The 24,592-nt window shown below is 47.5% G+C and overlaps 1 protein-coding gene across 1 annotated transcript; it reads right to left on the bottom strand.

The window, feature by feature from the left end:
- Nucleotides 1–808: 808 nt before the first annotated feature.
- Nucleotides 809–19,748, bottom strand: LOC308588116 (bactericidal permeability-increasing protein-like). Its single transcript, XM_081196409.1, has 15 exons — nucleotides 19,514–19,748; nucleotides 17,470–17,584; nucleotides 15,413–15,541; nucleotides 14,795–14,950; nucleotides 13,735–13,798; nucleotides 11,558–11,621; nucleotides 9,915–10,006; nucleotides 9,427–9,603; nucleotides 8,973–9,032; nucleotides 8,693–8,860; nucleotides 7,951–8,018; nucleotides 6,926–6,968; nucleotides 4,561–4,624; nucleotides 2,488–2,564; nucleotides 809–1,454 (listed from the first exon to the last, which is right to left on the bottom strand). Exons 1-15 carry the CDS (start codon nucleotides 19,632–19,634, stop codon nucleotides 1,416–1,418), a joined length of 1,437 nt encoding a protein of 478 aa, XP_081052535.1. The 5' UTR covers nucleotides 19,635–19,748; the 3' UTR covers nucleotides 809–1,415.
- Nucleotides 19,749–24,592: the final 4,844 nt, after the last annotated feature.

Raw genomic sequence — 24,592 nt, 5'->3', positions numbered from 1 at the left:
TTTAAACGTCTGAGTTGTGGCAAAAGGCAATGTGCGCAATCCGTGTGTGGGACTTGTGTTTGCAAACCCCTTTGGAACAGATGGGAGCCACACCAGGATTCCTGAAGAGGCATTGCACAGCTCCCATTCATTTCAAGGCAGCTTGCGTGAGAGAGCTTTCAAGTGGTTTGTGTCTTTCCAGGGCTCTGCATGGCTTCTCGCCAGGATGCCTATGCTCTGCCTTCACAGCAGGAGGGAAGAGGGGGGCTTGTGCTCCCTGGTTTCCCACAGGCAACTGCTTGGCCACTGGGGGAGCAGGATGCTGGACTAAACGGGCCATTGGCCTCATCCAGCTTTCTCTTTGACATTCTTCTGATGTCTTTCTTTTGATGGACGAATAGAGCACGGGGCTCCTTTGATGGGTTTATGTCTCCCATTCCTCCTGTATTCCAAGCATCATCCTGTGGATCGTGTCCAGCAAAATATACTGCTTGTCTGACTATCTTGTCTCCCCCTCACTTTCTTCCTTTCTGATGCATCAAGGACTTCCCACCCAAAATGTCAGCATTGCTATTTCCCCTTCATGAAGGTTTGCTGCAATAAAGTCCTCTTTCGGCGTTAATACGCCTTTTGCTTCCTCGGCATATTTACTTGTTTATATTCAGCGGATTTATAAGCCACTTCACAATGTAGTTATTGAAGCTGTGCACAATAAAAGAGAAAATGAAGTAGAAACAAAACAGAGGAGAAAATGTAGACTCTAAAAGCCAATTTGATCATACCTACAATTGTGCAGTTAAGATTATACAAAAGGATTAGGGAAGCCTCCTTAAACAAAAAAGTATTTAATAAGTGCTCAAACATCAAGATGGCAGAAGCCTGTGCAGTCGCTCCTTATAATGGTTCCAGAGGGCAGGGGCTGCAACACTAAAAGCCCAGTTTCAAGTGCAAGCAAAGCATGCCTCTGGGGCACGTGGGACTCTCAGCGGTGCCCTATCTGAGGAGGGCAGTTTCTGGACACGGATTTCTGGGGTGATGCAATGTTACTTCTCAGGCTACCAGTTTATCAAAATTTATCTCTGCCTATGCTATCATTCTGATGCTCCTACTGGCTCTAGGATCTACACTGGTGTAAAACAACCTCCATTGTCCACCATGACCGTTTCTGAATCCATTGCTGAACCCGGATTTAATCTCAATTGCATCTATAGTCCCATCTCAGTGGAAATCAACATAAATACCTATTGAACTGCTGTTTATCTGAACAGTCATTAGGGTTTACCAATGTGAAAATTATTCCAAAAACAGGGGGGCCCTTTTCCAGGGAAGAACCCCCACCCCACCCTGCTGCCTGGAAGACCAAGCAGAAGAAGCAGAAGAGAGGGCGACATTCTGCATTGCGTCTGGGCTCTCCTCTCTCTCTTTCTGCATCGCCATTAACCGTAGCGAACGTCTGCTCCAAAGAGCAAGAAATCCTGGGGAGAGATCAGAAGGCAGAATTAGGAACAGAGGAAGCTGCCCTATACAGTCAGGCCATCGGTCCCTCTAGCCAGTGCCGCCACATTGCCCCCAAGATCGGGGGCGGCAGCATGTGTGATGTCATGTGCACATCATGTGACGTCACACTCGTTTTCCTGACACCAAGCAGGCTGGTGAAGCCTCCTGCGACGTTGCTCTGGGCTGCCTCAATTTTGGGAGGGCTGGAACCCTTTCAAAGAAATATTGAGGAGTCGGAAGACTGCTCTGCCGCCTAGAATTGGCATGCCTGCCTCTAGCTTAGCAGTGTCTCTCCAGCAATGGCTCTCCATGATTTCAGGCAGGAGTCTCTCCCAGAACCGCCTGGAGACGCCAGCGAGGATTGAACCTGCAACCTTCCACTTGCGAGACAGGCACCCTACCCTTGAGCTATGGCCCTTGCAGCTGAGTCTTCCTCTGGCCAACAGCAGGACAACAAAATCCTGGCATCCAAACACAAAGGGTCCAGGATGCCTACCTCCTGGGACGTGTGCTCTGCAAGCAGGGCTGTTTGTTTTACTTAATATTTCCTAAAAAATTATACACTGCTTGAGTGCAAAACAACAACAACAACCTTCAAAGCAGTTTGCAAAATAAGATAAAGCAATAAAATTATCACAACCACGATTCAAGAGTTTTGAAAAGTTAAAAGAACAATAGACTAAAAACAGATCTGAACTCACCTCAGATTTCTTAAACATCTGGAGAGCCTTGTCTAAGCAAGAATGTTTTAATCAGGCGCAAGAAAGAGTAAAGTAACGGAGCATGCCTGGTGTCAAGAGGCAGGGAATTCCAAAGTGAAATAACTGACTTCTTGCAAATGTGGAAGGGGTTTTATGGGATGCCTGTTGGGCCAAGTGAGGGCCACCTCCATGTGGGCTTCACCTGCTCCTCCAGGGAGCTTTTTCCACAATTCGTTTTTAGCCTCAAAATGCAGGAAGCTTCCCTGAGTACCCAGAGCTTCTTTTGCAACAGGGCTAATGCATCACCCACCTGGCGAAGCTGCAGAAAGGCACTGGAGAGCTCCACGTGGTCCGGGAGAGGGAGGGGGAAACCCTCAGCCAGTCGCGCTGGAAGGCAAAATTTATCTTGCACTTACAAAAATATTGTAAAGAAGTAGACTCACTGGCAGGGTTTGATTAAACATTTATAATTTAAGGAAACCAGTATAAAAGTTAAGATGTAATAATGGGGAATGAATAAAAGGAAAGATGTGATTTGGGGAGAAATGGTACAAAAAGAATACAACAATATTTAATTAAAATATTGTGAAATTAAGGTAGAATAAGATGGGCAGGAGAAGCAAATATTTAAAGAACCAGAAGAGGGAGTTGGGGGAAGTCATGGGAGGGGGTGGGGTGGGGATTGGGATTTATAGTTTTTCTTTGTGATAATAATGATTGTGTTGAATATAAAATTGTAAAATTCAATAAAAACTTTTTTTTTTAAAAAGGGAGGTAAAATTAACTGAGGTCATAGAATCACAGAATTGTAGAGTTGGAAAGGACCCAAGGGTCATCTAGTCCAACCCCCTGCAATGCAACTAAAGCATCCATGGCAGATGGGCACCCAACCTCTGCTTAAACACCTCCAACGAATGACAGTCCCGCACCTTCCAAGGGAGACTGTTCGACCGCCAAACAGATGGCAGCAGAGTGGCGCATTGAGTGAACACAGTCTCCATTTCGGATTTGTATTATGTGCTTTCCCACACCAGAGCTATATGAATCCCTCCCAATTATGAAAAGAGTCTAAAGATGTTCTGCAAATTGCAAAACTATATATAAGAGATTCCCCCCCGCCTCTACCAGACCTGAGGAGCCACCGGCAGCTACTCAGCTCTTTGAGAGTCCTGCTCTGCCATCTGAACTTATTCAGGTGTGCAGCCATAAAAACTAGAAACTTGCTTTAAACTATGGAAAAGAAACCTGGCCTCCACTCAGTAGTGGATGTGCACCATTTGCACAGCCTCTTATTTATTCATTTATTGCATTTCTGTGCATCTTTCTCTCCATGGACCTCAAGATTATTCTGCTCTTAATTTCACCTCCTCAACAACCCTGCAGGGTAGGTTAAGCCAAAAGGGACTGACTGGCCCAAGGTCACCATCCAGTGAGTTTCAGGGCCCAGTGGGGATCTGAACCCTGGTCTCTCCCAGGTGCTCTAACCACTACACCACCACTGCCCCTCATACTGGCCTCTTGCCTGCAACAGGAGAAGTGTGCATTTGCCCTGCAGTTTCCCCTGCTGCTCCCGGTTGTCCCCTCACTCTGAAGTGCTCTGGGAGCTCCCCAATGTTGTACACGAGATGCTAGACATTCCTCCCCTAGTAACTGAAAGTAGCTCTTTCCATGGGGTTGCAGGGCTAGAGTTTTCTCAAAACGGCACAGCCAGATGCCCTCCCGGGAACCACCTGCCAGTCTCCTCTCCTCCTTGGAGATGCAACCGGAGGGGTCTTTGCTCTGTCCTGGGAGTCCATCAGAGGCCTGGTTTTGTTGGGATGGTGAATTGGAAACAAGGCTGATGGAAACCAGCTGTCATCAAATGGTGCACAGCATAGAAAAACACACAGAGAGACAGCAGTATTTACAGGGTGGAGGGCAGCTCATTCGAACTTCTCTCCTCTCCGGTATATTTTATTATCCTTTGTCTCCCAGCCTGCCTGGCTGTCTGCCAATGTCTCACGTTACATCGCCCGATCATGGCTTTAACAACACCCATCACCATATAAGGTAATTACTGCCCAGAGGAACACAACTCCATATAAGGTCAATACATTCAATCAGTGGCGTAGCGTGGGGGGTGCAGGGGGGGCCGGCCGCACCGGGCGCAACATCTGGGGGTTAGGGTTAGGGGGCGCAAATCCACGGGTTAGGGGGCGCAAATTACTTGCCTTGCCCCGGGTGCTGACAACCCACGCTACACCACTGCATTCAATACACTGCAAGGCACAGACATGCCGGTCAGCGAGGCACCAGGCAACACTACAAGCCGCTGCCATGGCTTTATGACTCCCACACAAGGCTATAATGAAGCATGTGGTGCAACAAGTAGACTGATATTTACCGTTCATTGCAGGCAGGAGTGTGCTTGAAGCAAGGTAGTTCATGATGGCTTGCATTAATACTACCTGGAAAGAGAGAGAGAGAGACCATAAAAGGGAAATCAAGATGAAAGGGCTCATGGAATCACAAAATTGTAAAGTTGGAAAGGAGTCAAGGGTCCAAGGGTCATCTAGTCCAACCCCCTGCAATGCAGAAATCTCAACTCAGTCATTCATCCAATTTGAAATCATACTGGACCATGCCTAGCTTTACAAAGGCACTAGCAGTTTTGTTGCTGCACGGGGCAGTGGGGAGGAGGATCAAGATGTCCTCTAATATCCCTCCCTGACTTTTGGCTTCATCCTGGATGTCCTACATCTGCCTTGACCGGTACATAAATGGGCGGTGAATCAAACGACTCCCAGTCAATTGGAAAGAACATTAAGCCCGTGGTCCATCCTTTCCAGTTGTCTCCATGGCCAACCAGAGGTCCTCAAGCAGGACCTGAGCACGAGCTCTCTCCCTTTCTTTGGTTTCCAGCAACTTGTATTCGGAAGCATTAAGGCCTCCAGCTGTGGAAGCAGAGCAGAGCCATCATCCCTAGTGGCCATTAATAGCCCTCTCCTCCTCAGCCCAGCAGACCTGAAGGAGCATCTCCACCCCCATCGTTCTGCCCGGATACGGAGGTCCAGCGCTGAGGGCCTTCTGGTGGTTCCCTCACTGTGAGAAGTGAGGTTACAAGGAACCAGGCAGAGGGCCTTCTCGGTGGTGGCACCTGCCCTGTGGAACACCCTCCCTTCAGATGTCAAGGAACTAAACAACTATTTGACTTTTAGAAGACATCTGAAGGCAACTCTGTTTGGGGAAGTTTTTAATGTTTGATGTTTTATTGCGTCTTTAATACTCTGTTGGGAGCAGCCCAGAGTGGCTGGTGAAACCCAGCCAGATGGGCAGGTTGTTGTTGTTGTTTCCATGAATCTCAGGGTTGTGGGTTTGAGATTTGCACGTTGGGCAAAAGATTCTTGCATTTCAGGGGGTTGGGCTAGATGAAACTCAGGGTCTCTTCCAACTCTACAATTCTATGATTCCATGATCTGTCTTGAACCTTCAAACAACCAGCTTCATTGAATATCAATGAGTTCTAGTTTCATGAGAAAGAGGTAGAACCTTTTCTCTGTTCACTTTCTCCATGCAAGGCATAATTTTATAAACGTCTATCGTGTCAGCTCTTTCTTGTCTTTTCTCTAAACTAGGAAGACCTCGGCGCTTGCATGCTTCCCTCACAGGGGATTCCCCTTGATCTTTCTGATGACACTTTTCTGAATCTTTCCCATTTATTCGGTTTGCTAGTACAGTGGTACCTCGGGTTACAGACACTACAGGGTACAGACTCCGCTAACCCAGAAATAGTACCTCGGGTTAAGAACTTTGCTTCAGGATGAGAACAGAAATCGTGCTCCGGTGGCGTGGCGGCAGCGGGAGGCCCCATTAGCTAAAGTGGTGCTTCACGTTAAGAACAGTTTCAGGTAAGAACGGACCTCCAGAACGAATTAAGTACTTAACCCGAGGTACCACTGTAGTTTTATCTTGCCAGGGCAACCCAAAGCAACTTTGTGAGGTGAGGCGACCAAAAGTGTACGCAGGACTCCAAATATGGTTGCACCATAGATTTGCAAAACGGCATTATGCTATTGGCAGTCTTCAATCTCTTTCCTAACGATCTCTAGCATGGAATCTGACTTTTCCACAGTGGCTGCACACTTGGCAGAACCACCAAGAGGAAGGACAAAGCAGGTGTGTGTCTGTGACACCACAGGATGGGCGCGAAATTTGGGTCGGTTCACATTTTAGTGCGAACCTTATTCACCCCTCCTGAAATAATAAACAAACCGAAGCTCAGCTGGCCTTCAACATTCGGACTATTCCAAATTTTGCAGCGGTGTTCTCCAGGCAAGTAATGTCTACAAAGAAACCACATGCTTAGAGGTTTGCATGTACTTGAGTAAAAATAAAATGGAAAAAATGCATTATGTTTGAGAAAATTGAATGCCAATAATATGTATATTAGGAGTTACATGCAATGAGAAGTTGATAAATCTTCACGAGGACAAATAAAATAAATGCCAAAAACTGATGTGTAAAAGGGAGGAACTGAACTTAAGACTGCAGGAGTGAGAAGCTGAGATTGATAGGTTTGCCCACTGAGAGCGGCACCAAATCTTTCAGGGAGGGTATTGGCAAGAATGGGCTCTGAGAAAAAGGCAAGAGGGCCTCTGGCCACTGAGTGCGCAGGTTGAGAGCTTGAACCTCTAGCTGTGACCATGGAATTCTTGGGGGTCACTTAAGGTAACGGGATCAAGCAATTTAGGGAACGAAAAAGAACTTACTGAGAAAGGCCCGACGTCTGAGTGCTTCAGAGACAGCTGCAGCCTAAATGAGGATACAGGGGGAAAGAGAGCAATGGGGGTTTTATGCCTTATAACGACAATATACCTTATTGACTTGCTGAGCTACGGGAAGCCAGTGGAACAAGCCACGGGGTCATGGCTGATAACTCTTCTCTGCACTCCTCTTTCTGCATGCCCTTTGGGGCTGCCTTGGTGCAGAGGAGCCACCTTTTCGGCCAAAAGGTCCAATAGAAATAAATTGGAAAATGTAGTTCAACCCAGATCTCGTCTCCCACAGTTCGTTGGGCAAGGTAAGCAAGCATTCGGTGTGGCAGCACTGACCCTTTGGAACTCCCTGCCACTTGAAATGCCTGCTAAAAACATTCTTGTGTAGACAAGCCTTCCAAGGGGCTTAGAAAGTTTTATGGGTTTAAATCTATACTGTGGTTTTAACTTTCTGTATGTTTTAATGTGCTGTTGGGTTTTTTAAAATATTTTTATTGTTTTAACTTCTCTGTAAACTGCTTTGAGGGGTTTTTCCCTACAATCAAGTGGTATACTATTTAAATTTTATGAAATAAATAAATATGCATTGCAGGGGATGACCCTCAGGGTCCCTTGCAACTCTGTAATTCTATGATTCTACGAAATAAAGTCAAGATGGTTTTTTTTCCTGGATAATAGCCAAACAATGAGATTTGAATTATAGAATCATAGAGTTGGAAGGGATCCCAGGGTCATCTAGTCCAACCCCCTTACTGAAACAAAGATATGCTACGTCCACAGCATTCCCCTGATCCGTCAAGCTTGTAACTCTATCAAAAAGGGAAATGAGATTCATCTGGCATGACTTGTGTTTGAGAATACCATGCTGGGTCTTAGTAATCACAGCATCCCTTTCTAAGTGCCCTCAGACTGACTGCTGAATTAGCTCTTCTAGGACCTTTTGTGGTAGCTTCTAATCAAGCAAAAAACTTTTTTTGGGGGGGGTATTAAAATGGTAAAGCACATTTGTTGTTTCTTACTTGCCAAGCTTCAGGGACCCAAAGATCTTGGTGGAGTTAACAGAAACTTTGGCTGAAATGGTGGTTGACTGAAATCAAAGAGAAGGCAGGTTGAGGGTGTTTTGCAAAGAGGTCAAAAAAAGTTTACATCATGTGAAGTCTATACATATGAAGATTTGGAATTCTTTTAATCATTGGGGAAATTTGCAACAAAAAAAAGAGAAGGGAAAAAGGGAAGGAAGGAAGGAGGAGGAGGAGAAGGAGAAGGAGAAGGAAGCAATGGATCCAAACTACAAGAAAGAAGATTCCACCTAAACATTAGGAAGAACTTCCTGACAGTAAGAGCTGTTTGACAGTGGAATTTGCTGCCAAGGAGTGTGGTGGAGTCTCCTGCTTTGGAGGTCTTTAAGCAGAGGCTTGACAACCATATGTCAGGAGTGCTCTGATGGTGTTTCCTGCTTGGCAGGGGGTTGGACTCGATGGCCCTTGTGGTCTCTTCCAACTCTAGGATTCTATGATTCTATGAAGATCTCTTTGGGAAAACACATCTGTTAGTAAAGCTGAGGGGAATGTATAACATTCAGAAAGAAAAATATCTGGGACTAAGGAAGGGAAGAGGCAGAAATGAGCACCCACAATTGACAGAAACTCTGATGAAGGTGGAAGAGGAGCCTTAGGGCAATGGGCAGACTGGAAGGGGCACAAAATACTTACCCTCCCGATCATGGGCAGCACCAAGACTCAAGCTGTGTCCTGAACTTACCGCTCCAATCACAAAGAGCGAGGCCAAGGAAGCGTTGGGGAGGATGGCAAATGCTCTGATGTCGACCACTGGAGACAGCGAAATGGCGTCAGGTGTGATGGTCAGAGACGGGGCAGAAGAAGGTGAGACTTGGAGCTTCATGAGCATGTTGGGGTACAGCTTTTCCAACTGGGTGTGGAGAGCAAAGGTGGCATGAGAATCTCAGTAGAGCCTGGCGGCTGGATCAGGTCCAAGTGGACCCATCTTCTCCCGTAACCAAACAGATGCCCCAGCTGCTCACCTGTGGAACAAAGGCCTTGAAGCATGTGGTGTTGAGCCGGACTTTAAACTCCTTCGGAATCTGCAGCAGGGGAGAAGAGGCGAGTTGGGGATGGAGAGATAGGACGATATACTATGACTTGGAAAAGCAGAGGTTAGAAAGAACAGTCCCTTTAAACCTTCCTCTTGTTCTCCTGCTGGGTTTTAGCTGGAAACTCAGCCCAGAACCTCCCATCAAAGCCAGGCTTCCATTGTGGGCCATCAACAGGCTCCTGTCGTCTTATGGGTAGAAAAACATGTCGGCTGCATTAAGGAGATGAGAAAAGCCTGCTGCATCAAGCCAATGGCCCGTCTCATTCTGCGTCCTGATCTCACTATCAAAGGGAGCTACTCAAGAGCCGCTGTAGAGGATTGCAGCGTAATCCACCCCCTGGGAAGGCCAGCTCTGCAGACTTGGGCTCCCCAGCCCTCCTTACCATGTCGTCTGTGATGAAGAAGTTCATCTCCCCTGCTCCGTAGTATACAAGGCCTGCGGTGTTGAAGAAGTAAGTGGAGACCCCAAAATAAAGCATGCGGCCGTGATCGACCGGGAAAGCGAGGGCTGGTGGTGTAAAAGGAGGAGGAGAGCGATGGGCGAGAGAGAAGAATTCACCCTGATGGGAGAGGAAATGCAAACAATGGGAAGTCATTCATAGGACAGAATGCTAATGAAGGGGACTCAGCCCATTTCTTTTCTCCTTCCTAGAATCACAGAACTGTAGGGTTGGATGGAGCCCTTCGCTTCATCTGGTCCAACCCCCTGCAACGCAGGAATCACAGGTAAGTGTTTTAGGAAGAGAGGAAGGGAAGCGACAGGCAAGCGTCTTCCCACCAGGAAGCTTCCCACAGCACAGGAGGCCTCCGGGAGGGAAAACTGGCCACGATCCATAAACCTCCCCCTCCCTCCCTCGCTCCTTTTCCCTACCTTCAGGTCCAAGTCTAGGGAATTCTGTGAAGCCACAGGAGGAGCAACCAGAGAGTAATCGATGCCAGACACCTTGTCAATTCTAGCCGTGACTAGGGGAAAAACAGGACAAATTGAGGAGCTGAGGCAAGATGGCAAAAAAGCAGCGTCGGACAAAGGTGTCCATTTCAGTCGCTCATTTTCCCAATCTTGAACCCAGTTCTCTGCATTTGCACATCAGATTATGGTTTTGGTTTTGTTTGTTGTACCCCCAGAAAGAAAGAAAAGCTCACCAGCATTTTAGTGCCACTTTCTATAATACAGTACAGTGGTACCTCGGGTTATGTACTTAATTCGTTCTGGAGGTCCGTTCTTAACCTGAAACTGTTCTTAACCTGAGGTACCACTTTAGCTAATAGGGCCTCCCGCTGCTGCCGCGCGATTTCTGTTCTCATCCTGAAGCAAAGTTCTTAACCTGAGGTACTCTTTCTGGGTTAGCAGAGTCTGTAACCTGAAGCGTCTGTAACCCGAGGTACCACTGTACTCATAATCAGAACCCTGCTGGATTGGTGTGTTGAAGCAAAGTGCAAGCTCCATCTTGGTAGCCAAGGTAACCCAAAAAAGAATTGGAAGTTGTTGCAAGAATGAGCTCAGATATGTTTCCTTGCTTTGATCTATGCTAATGGGTTTGCTTTGATACTGTGCTTATCTGAGGGCCTTGGGATGCTGGGCTCTGGGCCCAGAGAGGGCAGAATCAAACTGGGCTCTGCTGCTTTGTGCATAAAAGATTTCCTAAATGTTTGCTTGGGTGCGGACAAGCCATGGCAACCTCTCACTGCTGCGGGGTCTGTCCCATGTCCGTAATGGCAGCGAGGCCCAGCAGGCTGACTTACCGTAAACTTATTCTTTTTACATATGTAATAAATCACTAGAACTGATCACTCAGGTGTCTTTGAAATCCTTCATGGGTATACCTTCATCAAACCACTCCCACGAGCCCACCTTTGGGCCGGGACAATCAGGCCAATGGGCCCATCTAGTCCAGCACCCTGTTCTCAGAGGGATCCACTAGATTCCTCCACAGGAAACCAGCAAGCAGAAAGTGAGCATAACAGCAACTGCTTTTCAGAACCATGGCTGCCCTCTCCCCCTGCATGGATTTGTCTAAAGTATGCAGAACTCCCTGCCACCTGACATTCGGCCTCGACTCTTTTTGGCACCTGCTAAAAACACATTTATTTAGACAAGCCCACCTGGATGTTGAGAAAGTGGATGTGAGTTTTAAACTGGCTTGAGTCTATTGCTATTTTTAACTTTTATCCATTTTAAATTATTGCTGCTATTTTTCAAAAATTGCTGCTATTTTTTTGCAAACTGCTTTGAGGTTTGTTTGCTTTTTGACAAACAGTGTATAAATGAATAAGCCCACATTCTGCCAAGGTATGCAGGGGCCCAGAAGCACTTTAGGTTGGCAGGAGCAGGGACCGAGCAATGGGAGCTCACTCCATCACGGGGATTCGAACCGCTGACCTTCCAATCGGCAAGCCCTAGGCTCAGCGGTTTAACCCACAGCGCCACCTGTGTCCCTAGGCATTGCTTAGAAGGAGCTCTTTCCCCCTGATGGGGTCCAGCTTGTCACCGGCTTCCACCATCATTGCTCTTACCTGGCAGGGTTTGCAGGAAAGGCTGCAGTTTGGAGCCAATGGAACTGCTCACTTCTTCACAGACCTGGGGGGAAGAGAAGAAAGGCCATAAGGACGCGGCAGCTAAAAAAGCCAATGCAATTCTGGGCTGCATCAATAGGCGTATAGCATCTAGATCAAGGGAAGTAATAGTGCCACTGTATTCTGCTCTGGTCAGACCTCACCTGGAGTACTGTGTCCAGTTCTGGGCACCACAATTCAAGAAGGACACTGACAAACTGGAACGTGTCCAGAGGAGGGCAACCAAAATGGTCAAAGGCCTGGAAACGATGCCTTATGAGGAACGGCTAAGGGAGCTGGGCATGTTTAGCCTGGAGAAGAGGAGGTTAAGGGGTGAGATGATAGCCATGTTCAAATATATAAAAGGATGTCACATAGAGGAGGGAGAAAGGTTGTTTTCTGCTGCTCCAGAGAAGCGGACACGGAGCAATGGATCCAAACTACAAGAAAGAAGATTCCACCTAAACATTAGGAAGAACTTCCTGACAGTAAGAGCTGTTTGACAGTGGAATTTGCTGCCAAGGAGTGTGGTGGAGTCTCCTGCTTTGGAGGTCTTTAAGCAGAGGCTTGACAACCATATGTCAGGAGTGCTCTGATGGTGTTTCCTGCTTGGCAGGGGGTTGGACTCGATGGCCCTTGTGGTCTCTTCCAACTCTGTGATTCTATGATTCCTTGGCAGGAGCCCCATGTGTCCATGGGTTCGTTGCTTGGCTCTGAAACTAGCAGAACCTCCATTCCCAGGTGTGGTCTATCTTGGAGTACTGGTGCTAGATGTGGGGCACAAACAACTGCGAATGGTGATCTCCACGGAGCCTCACTTGCGGCCCCCAGTCTCCTCCTACCATTGTTTACCCACATCTGGCCCAGGGGTTTATCAATGCAGTTTTGGGCAATGCACACCAGAGGCATATTATGGGTATGATGGTCTTCTGCACTGCAGAGAGTTGGGCTTGAGGACTTTTGGGAGATCCCTTCCCACTCAACAATTCCATGGTTCTGTGAATTGCTGGGCCTTTTGGGATGGGTACAGAAGGCTCTGCTTATGTCCCCATGAGAAGAAGAAAACACTTTGCTACCAGCTCTACCATTCTATGATTCCACAAAGGCTCTGCTCCATAGGCCTTAGACACAGAATCATAGAATTGCAGAGCTGGGACCCCAAGAGTCATCTAGTCCAAACCTCTGCAATGCAGGACTCTAAACTAAAATCAGGTGTCTGCGATGGGGCTGGACTTTCCAGGGTCCTCCGTGCAGGGAGACTCAGTCATTCCTTTCTCCACCCTCGGACACCGCAGTTGGTGCCAGGCGGCCATGTAGCAATTACTGAAAGCGGCTTGTCGACAAGGCTTGGCGCATGGCTCCCCTGCTGTTGCCTTTTGTGGAGAACAGGAGAGCCCATTGTTCCCGAGGGCATGCTTGGCTAAATTAAGCTCGCAAAGGCCTGTGAAATCAAAGGAAGCTAATTCCTAACACCCAAAGCACGTCTTTTCAGCTAAAAGTGCATTTGAATGCTGAAGTCTTGGGTCTGTTTGTGGGGCTACTGAATTCAGAAGCAAACGAAACCTTCCTTAAGAGGAAAGCGGTTCCTTCAAGTCCAAGTGATGCCACAGGAGGTTTGCAATGCCATGTGTGAATTTTACAGTGAACACGGGGTGTGCTTTGGAGCTGCAGCAGCAGATTCCGAATACTCAGCCTTTCCTTCCAGGTATTTGGCCCCCCACTCCACCATCCCCAGTGCGCATGCAAGCCGCTGAGTCACAAACAGGAGCAGGGCTAGATAACCGGGCAAGGAACAAGCCAGAACATGGACTGAGGGCCCAGAGCAGGAGAGGCACCAAGTGTTTCCTAACAACAGCAATGTACTTCCAAAAGCTTGCTTTTGCTATTGCTGTTGGTCTCCTAGGACGCCAATCTGAGCACTGCCGGGTGAACTCCTGCTTCTGAGCATGTGCAGAGTGCCATTCCCTCTTGCAGAGCAGCTAGCTCCTGCAAAACCGGGCTTTTTAGAGGGAACAACTTCTGGGCCGGAAGGCAGTGTTTAAAGGAGCACCCATGCAGGGGTCCCACTTATTCGAGAAACTGTGGAAAGTGAGACAGGAACTGGGAAGGAGCCCTTGGAAATGCTGTGAAGGCTTTACCTTGCCTTCCATGGTATTTCTGAACGACGACTCGATGTTTTTGTGGAAGAGGTTGTATAGCCAGCTGCAATGGAGAGAGAAGAATGGGAGGATCAATGTCAATAAAGTAAAATGCTTTTATTTCCTAAAGTGCTTGCACTACTTTCCCCCTTGAAGATCCTAGAAACTAAGAGCAGCTTTAGGTGCTCTGAAGAAGCAAGAGGGGAGGAAGTGCTTCCTGCACTGCAGGGGGCTGGACTAGATGACTTTAGGGGGTCCCTTCCGGCTCTGCAATTCTATGCTTGACTGGAGGTTGCAAAGGTTGTGGATGCTGATTGCGCAGCGATTTTGCCAATGGGGTTCGCAGGGGTGCTAAACAGATATGAAAGACCACATGATGCAATGACAGATACTGTGCTGATGTTAAGTTAGGGGCTGGTTCCTTTTCGAGATGGATGAATGCAATGAGTTTTCAAAACAACAGATGGAAAAGGGGAGCCTGCCGTGAGCACAGGGACACTTGGTTTGGGCATCGTTTCCGAGTACATTTCTGAGCACAATTCAAAGTGTTGGTGCTGACCTTTAAAGCCCTAAACGGCCTTGGTCCAGTATACAGTACCTGAAGGAGCGTTTCCACCCCCATCGTTCTGCCCGGATACTGAGGTCCAGCGCCAAGGGTCTTCTGGCGGTTACCTCGCTGCGAGAAGCCAAGTTACAGGGAACCAGGCACAGGGCCTTCTCGGTGGTGGCACCCGTCCTGTGGAACACCCTCCCACCAGATGTCAAAGAGAAGAAAAACTAGCAGACTTTTAGATGACATCTGAAGGCAGCCCTGTTTAGGGAAGCTTTTAATGTTTGATGCATTACTGTATTTTAATACTTTGTTGGAAGCCACCCAGAGTGGCTGGGGAAGCCCAACCAGATGGGCGGGGTAATAAATAATAAATTATTATTATTATTATTATTATTATTATTATTATTATTATTATTATTATTATTATTACTAGAGGTAGCAAAGGGGAGCCTTGTGTCGACAGCAAGCATTCCAGGTCAAGCCGCAGGACAATGGACAACCACCTACCTCAACCCGCCTGAAAAGTGCACTTTGACGTCGGAGATTTGAGCGGCGCAATCTGCTGTGCCCACTGTTGGCCTCCCAGCAGGATCTGCCCCCAGCTTCAAACCTGCAGAGATGGAGATGCCCTCAACCTTCAAGTCAAAGGAGCCGTGGTCCTTGCTATTTGGAAAGACAACAGAACAAAGGGTTTGCAGCAGCAGGAGGAGGAGGAGCGACAACAAACCCTGCCCTTTCTATCTTACAAAAAAAGGTGCTTGGCTGTCCGTGGGTGGGGAGAAGGTATAACCAGTGTCATGGAGAACCAGGTTGGTGCAGTGGTTAGAGTATTTGAACCCAGGAGACCAGGGCTCAAATCCGCACTCAGTGACCTTAAGCTGCCTAGTCACTGTTTCTCTCAGTCTAGCCTACCTTATGGGGTTCTTGTGGGGATTAAATGAGGAGCAGGAGAACCAATTCAGGAAAGGGAGAATTTTGAGGGGCAGCTCTGTTTCGCTCTGCGTATTGTTTCAGAAAGCAAGATTTGGTGAATTTGTCTTCCAATGTGGACTGAATCGAATTCCTCCCCGCTGCCTCTAAGTGCCCCATGCAGTTCACAAAGGTAAGAGGCAACGATGGACTCACAACCAGCGCTTCTTCACCGACCAGTCACCTGTCACTTCGGCAAAGGCATTGGTGATGGAGACCTTGAGGCCCATGCCTGGGACCGGTGCTATAGCGGAGCTTGGCAACTGGAAACTGCGAACGTTCAAGCTGCAGGAGAGAAAGGAAGGAGAAGGTCATTGGTTTGGGGAAATCGTCAATACGATGGAGAGGGTGGATTCGCCTGATTCGAATAAGCGGCTTGCTCTTGACAGCAGTATGTGTGAAAAGGATCTAGGGGTCTTAGTAGACCACAATTTTCACATGAGTCAACAGTGTGATGCAGTAGCAAAAAACGTGAATGCAATTCTAGGTTGCATCAACTGAAGCCTAGTGTCCAGCTCAAGAGAAGTCATAGTCCCTCTCTATTCTGCCCTGCTCAGACCACACCTGGAATACTGGGTCCAGTTGTGGGCCCCAAAATGTTGACAAGCTGGAAGGTGTGCAGAGGAGGGCAACAAAGATGGGGGTGGCAGGTGGGGGAGTGTGGGGTTATTAGTTTGCCTTTATTCTTGTTTTTATTATATATTTTGTATTTTTATGTTGTGAACCACCCTGAGAGCTATGGATGAAGGTTGGTATACAAATTTAATAAATAATAATCATAAAATCAAGGGTCTGGAAACCATGCCTTATGAGGAATGGTTGAGGGAGTTGGATATATTTAGCCTGGAAAAGAGGATACTGAGTGGAGATATCTTTAAATATCTGAAGGGGTATCCCATGGAAGATGGAGCAAGCTGGTTTTCTCCTGCTCTGGAGGGTAGGACCTAGAATCATAGAATCATAGAATTGGAAGAGACCACAAGGGCCATTGAGTCCAACCCCCTGCCAAGCCAAGGGCTTCAAGTTACCAGAAGGGAGATTCCAACTAAACATTTGGAAAAGCTTTCTGGCAATAAGAGCAGTTGGACAGTGGAATGATCTCCCTCAGGAGGTTGTAGATGTTAGAATTCCTGCTCCGTGACTGCAGTCATGGGATTGTTGTCTATCACATGACGGTATATGTTTTGACTCCACAGAGTAGGAAGTGACAGAGACAGGATATTTGTGTTCCTGTGTTCCGTGAAGTGGGACTATTGTCCTTTGTTCTTTTTCTCTTTGCTGTCTGATGCTAGAGAGAGACGGAGCCATGTTGCAGTGCTCTGTGTATGTTTATTTGTAAATAAAGTAGATTAGCCAAAATGCTGAGTTGCTGAGGTCTGTTACGTAAACTGCGAAGACTTTGTGGATCCCTAAGTGTGCCAATGTCTCTTGGCATCATTCGCTGTGATGTTCGGGCTGAAGAAAGCTTTCAAAGCTCTTGAATGATTGACCAGGAGGGAGAGAACATGCCAGTTGGGCATGTGTCTCTACCAGGGTCCTACTCAAGTGTAGGATGAGCTCCTGACAGTAGACTCTCTTTCCTTGGAGGTTGGATGACCACCTGCCATGGATGCTTTAGTTGAGATCCCTGCCTTGCAGGGGGTTGGCCTAGATGACCTTTGGAGTTCCCTCCAACTCTACAGTACAGTGATTCAATGGCCTTTGCTTTGGAACTCTAGATCTTAATGTGAGCCCCAAAACAACCCTTTATCCAAAGCAAAGAGGCCTCCAGAATGTTCAGGCCTGCGAGTCACACAAGATGAGTTTGGCCCTGGCTGGGCAGGAGTGCCAGCTTGACCCTGCAACTGTGGGTGCCCGGCGCCATGGGTGCCATGCAACATGCATGACCCTAGTACCCAGGGCCCTAGGGAGTTGGCACCAACGTAGCTGGGTGATGTGCTGTTGAATGAGGCTGTGCAGGAGAAGCTGTGGTGGACCCTGAGCTTTTTGGAGTGGAAAGGACTAAGCCATCTTAGAAATGAGCCCCCCTGCTCATTCTCAAATGATTAATCTACTTATTCAAGTCTCTGCCTGCCCCCCAAAAAGAAATTTTATCCCTCCCAACTTCATTTGAGTTGTCTCCACAAGACACCCCAACTGCACCTTGCCCAGGGCAGAAACCATGTTCTCCAGAACCTATTATTGTAGTCTCTTCCATAATGTGGTGGCCTCACCTGAAGAGTTTGTAGTCCACTTTCCCAATAACTTTAACTCTGAAGGATCCAGAGAAGTCGGGCAGAGTCAGCTGTGCCAGTTTCTGCTGCAAGGCTGCCACCCCCTCCTGGCGAGCTGAAGCAAAGGAGAGAAAAGGTTGGCGTCAGACCATTTGCCCTTTTTGTGCCCTCTCTCCCTACCTAGAAAAAAAAAATCGAAGCCAAAAGCAATGGCTTTATTTAGTGTAAAAAGGCCAAACATCTCGGAGCGAGTGACAATAAAACAATACCGTTATCACTGAAAACTGCTCTTTCAAACATTTGAAAAGGGAAATCAGCACTAAACTAAAAACATATTAAAACATACATCAGAAATTCTACATCCTTGGACAGGCTTATCTAAACCAAAACATTTTTATCACACACCAAAAAGAGTGATAAAAGAGTACAGTACCAAAAGAATACAGTAAAAGAGTACCAAAAAGAGTACAGTGAAATCGCCTGCCTGGCATCAAGAAGCAGGGAGTTCCAAAGGTTAGATTGCCTAGAAAGATTGCCTATTACAAATAATAATAATAATAATAATAATAATAATAATAATAATAATAATAATAATAATAAATTATTTTTACCCCACCCTCCCCAGCCAAGGCCTCAGGGCGGCTAACAACCAATAATAAAAACAAGTTGATTGAAATACAACTTAAAAACAAAGTTAAATACAAATTAAATGTGGGATGGGGGTGATGTGGCCCGTTTAACTGCATGAGTTCCATGTATCGAAGCCGTCCGGTGGGCAGGGACCCAAGAAAGAAAGGGTGGCAGGTCTAAGGTAGACCCTGGACCACCACCCCCCCAGCTGTATCCACTCAGCCAGCAGTCAAACGGAGCCCCACAATGTCAGCAGAAAACTCTCATTCCTGCAGGCAAATATCTTGCAGGTGGACAGCCCACGCCCTCTTGCTCTCTGGGAGTGCAGAACTGGCAGGGATCAGGATGGTGCAAGAAGAGAAGAGGAGTTTGGATTTGATATCCCGCTTTCTCACTACCCGAAGGAGTCTCAAAGCGGCTCACATTCTCCTTTCCCTTCCTCCCCCACAACAAACACTCTGTGAGGTGAGTGGGGCTGAGAGACTTCAGAGAAGTGTGACCGGCGCAAGGTCACCCAGCAGCTGCATGGGGAGGAGCAGGGAATCGAACCCGGTTCCCCAGATTACGAGTCCACCGCTCTTAACCACTACACCACACTGGCTGTCAAAGCAGCCCCTTCCTAATCCTGTAGGTCTGCCCCCCAAAATAGAGAAAACAACAGATTTATTGTTTCAAACCCACCTAACTTGCCACCTTTCACCAACCTGCTGCGCTCTTGATGTTTTAGATCACAGCTCACAGCACGGAGTTAAACTACGGAACTCCCTCCTGCAGGAGCAGTAGTCCCTCTGAGCGTGGAAGCAGAGCAGAGGCACCGGGGCAGCAGCCCGTGATTACTCCCTGCTGCGTGAATTTTCCTAATCCTCTTTTAAAGCCGTCATGTGGGAGGGAGTTCCGTAGGTTAACTATGGAAGTGCTTTCATTTGACTGTCCTGAATCTTCCAACATTTCAGCTCCATGGGATGTCCACGGATTCTAGAGTAATGAGAGAGACACACAGAGAGAGAATCTTCTCCACTTTCTCTGCGTCAAGCATCGTATAAACTTCTATCAAGTCAACTCTTGCTTGCCTTCAGTTTAGAGAAAAGTCCCAAGCGACTGCAGCCTTTCCTACCTTCCCCTCGTCATATCGGTGGCCCTTTCCTGAAGCTTTCCCAAATCTACAATATCCATTTTGACACGAGGCGACCAGAATTGCACACACTATTTATTTTATTCATGACGTTTCGATCCCACTTTTCCTTCCAGGCACTCAGAGTGGGGCAGAAGGGTCTCTATCTCTCCCCATTTTATCCTGAACAACAACCCTGCGAGGCCGGTTAGGCTGAGAGACTCCAGACCTCCTGGCTCTTCAACCAGGACATGACCCTGCAGGCGGGGGGGGGGGTCAGAATGGGGAATAAAAGGCACCCACCATAGTCCAGGCCTTTGTCCGTGATTCTGCCCACAAAGCCCGGTCCTGTGGCCCCGGAGAGAGGACTGTAGTGAAGACAGAGCAGCAGAGAAGCCAGGAGGAGGTTTCTCGCCTTAGACATCCTTGCTGCAGCCCCGAACCCCCTCAGATCCTTCTGCCCAGGGACTCTGCAGCTACGAACCCCTTTGCATTTAGCTGAGAGGAAAACGGAAGTGAGAGTGAGCAGGCAGAAGCAGAGGGACCAGAAAGCTATATTTGTATTTCCTCAAGAAGGTTTTTCCCCTGTTGCACAATCTGCAGCCAAGGTTTGGGTGGGGTTTGTGGATTTTGTGGGCTGGGAGCGTGCATGGAGGCTTTCTCTGCCAGGGGCCGGACCAGACACGGGAGCTGAGACTCAGGGCTGCATGCTCTGTGACTCACGCGGCATGGGACGGATCCTGCATCATGTCGATGCACTTGCTGTTTGGCTTGTGACGGGCATGCCAGGCTCCAGGGCTTGGCTTCAAAAGCAGAGCTGCTCCTGGACCTCAAGAACATAAGAAGAGGGTCTGCTGGATCAGGCCCATTTAGTCCAGCATCCTCTTCTCACAGTGGGCAACTAGGTGCCCAGTATGGGAAACCTGCAAGCAGAAACTATGGTTTCCAGCAACTGGTGTTTGCAAGCACTTCTGCCTTTGTTCAGCTGTGGAGGGCAGAACAAAGCTCCAATTGGAGAACAGCCTTGACCAAAGGTGTCATGGGCTTTGAAGACGCTCGAACTCAGGATGCAAGGGAGAAACATGCTAAGAGGAAGGCACGTTCGGCAAACCCTCACCGTGATCAACTCCTGCCTGGAAACCAATGTCCCCACTGTGGAAGGACGTGTAGATCCAGAATTGGCCTCCACAGTCACTTATGGACTCAGCGTTAAAACCATGTTCATGGAAGACAATCTTACTCAGCTATGAGTAATCAAAGAAGAAGAAGAAGAAGAGGAAGAAGAAGAAGAAGAAGAAGAAGAAGAAGAAGAAGGGGAAGAAGATAGCCATTGTGGCTAATAGGCATCAATAGCTGTCTGCTCCTCCATGGATATTTTAAATCCATCCAAGTTGGAGGTGATCACTGCCCCCCCAAAAAAACCCTTGCAAGGGCTCCTCATTCAGATGATCCATTTACGTAGCATGTTTACAATTATCATTAATATCCAACCTTTCCCCCAGATCAGGACACAAGGCAGCTTACACAAATTAAAACAGCCTCAAATAAAATACTAAAAATGTGTAAAAGATCATCGTTAAAGGGGGATCAAACTCTAACAGAAATAAAACAATATAAAAACACACACAAATCTATTAAAATACAGATAATAAAAACAGCACGGCGTTGTTTAAAAGCCCCTTCCTTTTAAAAAAACGACACCCCAAGCAGTTCACAACATCTGCTGGGAGGAAGGACAACAAAGAAGGAGCCAGTCTAGTGTTCTGTTGGAAGCCGCCCAGAGTGGCTGGGGAAACCCAGCCAGATGGGTGGGGTATAAATAAATTATTATTATTATTATTATTATTATTATTATTATTATTATTATTATTCTCTGGGGAGGGCATCCCATGGTTGTGAGCAGCCGCCACCAGCCTCTCTGAGCCCTTAGGGTCACATAAGAAACTTGGAGCCTATTATACAATGTTCTGTAGCCCTGAACGCCCTTGCTACGTTTGGGCAAACATTTTATAAACACCAGCTTCATCCAGATATGTATTTGGATATTTGGATGGCGTCTATTGACCTTCAGTGGAAGCTCAGGTGGTTTTTCTTGTGTAGTTAAATGTGCTGTCAAATGTGGCTTTTCCCTGCTGTTTTTTCCTTAATACATTTGCATTGGAAATTAAAAATGTCCTAACAAATAAAGCCAAGCCACGAGCAGAAAATACTTCCCCAAAACAAATGGTTCGCACCCTCACAAAGACCCCAAAGCCGGGGTGAAAAGGTGGGTCTTTTAGCAACCTTCAGCACTGAAATTGATGCATTCCATAGTGAGGGGGCCACAACCGAGAAGGCCCTGGCATGGGTCGATTTCCCCCTGAGAACTGGAGGAACCCCCTTCCTCAGATTTCAGCTGCTGTTTCGAAGACACCAATTTCTGAACCCCTTTCACCTCGGTCACTGCTGCCTTCCGAAAGCCACTCCGCAGCTTCTGCTTTCCGTCATGTGGGAAGGGATTGCAAAACCTCCTTTCCTCTAAATAAAAAAAATAATATGGGAAGAACTTACAGCAGGCTTCCTCAACCTTGGGCCTCCAGATGTTTTGAGACTACAATTCCCATCATCCCTGACCACTGCTCCTGCTAGCTAAGGATCATGGGAGTTGTAGGCCAAAAACATCTGGAGGCCCAAGGTTGAGGAAGCCTGTTTTACAGTACTTTCAGTTCTTCTTGGGGGGGGGGGGAGGCCAGAACTTGGTGGGGAAGCGAAGCCTCTATTGCATTCCATGGAGAGGAAAGCAACAGTCTAGCTCAGGCATAGGCAAACTCCGGCCCTCCAGATGTTTTGAGACTACAATTCCCATCATCCCTGGCCACTGGCCCTGTTAGCTAAGGATGATGGGAATTGTAGTTCCAAAACATCTGGAGGGCCAGAGTTTGTCCATGCCTGGTCTAGCTGACACACCTTCCTGACATGCAAGCCCATCCAAGCGCAAGAATGTAGGGTTCTCCCACACCAGAGCAACACAAAGGCTGCAGATTTTACAATAGGTTTCTCTTTCAAACACTTGTGAGTCCACTCTCATGTTTGCAAACGAAGGTCTCTTTGCACAGATTTAGTACAAATAGCAGCAACATTGTGGAAAGTGCACCTTCCACATCCCCACACCACAAGGGATGGGGGGGGGGAATTCAATTTTGTTTGTAGTTTAATGAGAAACCACCCAGTTCACATTTTTAAAAATCAATATGTGAAATAGACTCGGAGTCACGTAGTGATTTCATGCTCTTTATTGCAGCTCGTAAAACAAGGAGAGAGTCAAATCCCCACCACCACCACCACCACATACCTCAGGCTATATGTACATTATTTACACAATGGGTTCTGTCTGATTGGCTGATTCTGCTTCCCTCCTGCCGGCCAATCAGGTTGTTGCATTCTAGGATCTACCTGCCTATTGTTCCAGGATCCAAGCTCAGTACTGTAATAAATGAAAATCTGCCCTTATTCCCTTATGGGGAACACAAGAGCCCATATAGAGTCCTTTGTAGGTTCTCCATCGGTCGGAGAAAAGAACAGAGGCCAACCAGAGAATATTGAGAAGCAAAGCAGCTCGTAAGCCTGATCTTTCTTGAACTGTTGCAACAGGGTGTTCCCCTCTCACGCAGGAAAGGAGGAGGACCCAGAACCCAGGTGTGCCTGCCCTTATATAGACATTTTAAATTGCCCACCTTGGAGCTCAAGACCACCCCTCCATACATCATACCTACATCACAGAAAAGGCGGTCTACAACAGAAATTTGAATGTTGTTTTTCCTGTTCTGCCAGGTTATCTGATAATGCCCCATCTGATTGTCCTTCCTGGCAGTCTGGCCATTCCTTTGAGATGGTGATTTCCCAATTCCTGAGACAATGGGAAGGTTCCCTCACCCCCTCCCTCCTTGCAGAGAAAACATTTGGTCAGTTTGGGAGTCAAAATGGTTTTAGGAAGGTCTTCCTGTGCTGCTCCAGACATGTGGTCCCCATATCTATGTACGTGCTTGGTTGGTACATTTATGAAGATTTATTATATATATAAGACCTCCCCCCCCCCAGTATATAACAACATGCAAAACAAGACAGCTATCCTCTGCAATGCAAACTTCACTGCCATCGCCCCAGAGCTGTTTCCCCACCACCACCACTTTCTCCTTCACAGGAGGAGGAGGAGGAGGCACCAACCACCGAAGCTGTGCCACGTTTTGCCTCCTCCACAACTGATTGTTCTCAACATTCAGGGGGCAGCCCCCCAAATATTTCATTGTGGGGCTGAAGGGACCTGGACCGCTTAGAGTTGGCGTCTATGCAGGGGGATGGAATCAATGACCCCCGTGGGCCATCCCAACTCCACAATTCTATTGCTCTAAGGTGGAATCTAGATACATATAAAAAAACACACTGTGAAAATGCTTTTTTAAAAGAACTTTGAAAAATATATTGAATTGCATGAGCTCACCATCGCCATCTGGTGTCACATTTGTGTAATGAACTTAAAACTCACTTAAAACATTATATCTGCAGCTGTATAGTCCTAAGAGAGAGCGTGAGTTTTCAAGGCAGCCTCCCTACTTTTGTCCTTTCCGCTCTTTCCCCCACAGTTTGCAGTTTCCCTTTTTGCACAGCTACAAGTGTACACAGGTCCTGGGCCCAGTCTGGATCCTGCAAGGTTTTGCAGAGCTGTAGCCCGCCCGCCTGGGCTCCTGCTTCTCAGCTTGAAGGACAAATCAAGTCTCCTGCACCCTTCCCTGCCTGGATCTCCTCTCTCACGAAGAGCCCTGCCTGTCTCCAGAAGTGGGAAGAAAATTTTGGCACCGAGAAAGTGCGGCTGAGGGATGCAGAGATCACTTGCAGCTGTTTGGAAAGTGAGGGTGTGGGAAGGCCCCATGCCTAGAAAAACTGCCCAGCTCTGCCTCATTGCAGACAGAAGGGATCAGATCCCCCAAAACAGATGATCTAATAGATCTGCTCCCCGTCCTTTTCTGCAAAAGCCACCCACCTCCCATCCCTCTTTGCCCTGTCAGCCCAGCTGGAGGCTGCAGTCTAAAGCTTTTGGGTATTTGCAGCTGGGATTTCTGACATCCTTGCTCTGGGTCTTTCCAGACTGTTCCTCTTTGGGACAGGGGGGTGGGGAGAGATCCAGTCACATTCCGGCAAATCCAGGTTGCACAATCAAAGTTAATCTGGTTGTTTTGCGCAAGCCCGTTTCTCCAAAAGCTTGCATTTTTTTTCTCCGATAAGAGAAGCGATGAGGAAACCCCTTGGGCAGTGTCCGATAGCGTTTTCTTGGCTCAATGTCATCTAGACTCTCCCTTCAAAAGAATCAGGAATGAATGCTGAATAAGCAGGCTCTGTGAAAGATCA

This window comes from Podarcis bocagei (assembly GCF_964188305.1).
Source record: "Podarcis bocagei genome assembly, chromosome: 5".
NCBI classification, from domain to species: domain Eukaryota; kingdom Metazoa; phylum Chordata; class Lepidosauria; order Squamata; family Lacertidae; genus Podarcis; species Podarcis bocagei.
This window is presented reverse-complemented; position numbering and strand designations above follow the sequence as displayed.

Coding starts and splice junctions, on each gene's coding strand:
- LOC308588116 (XM_081196409.1), bottom strand. CDS start 19,634: ATGTCTAAGGCGAGAAACCTCCTCCTGGCTTCTCTGCTGCTCTGTCTT. Junction 14,951..15,412: donor TCGGTGAAGAAGCGCTGGTT/GTGAGTCCATCG, acceptor CTTTCCAAATAG/CAAGGACCACGGCTCCTTTG. Junction 1,455..2,487: donor CCTTTCTGCAGCTTCGCCAG/GTGGGTGATGCA, acceptor ATCTCTCCCCAG/GATTTCTTGCTCTTTGGAGC.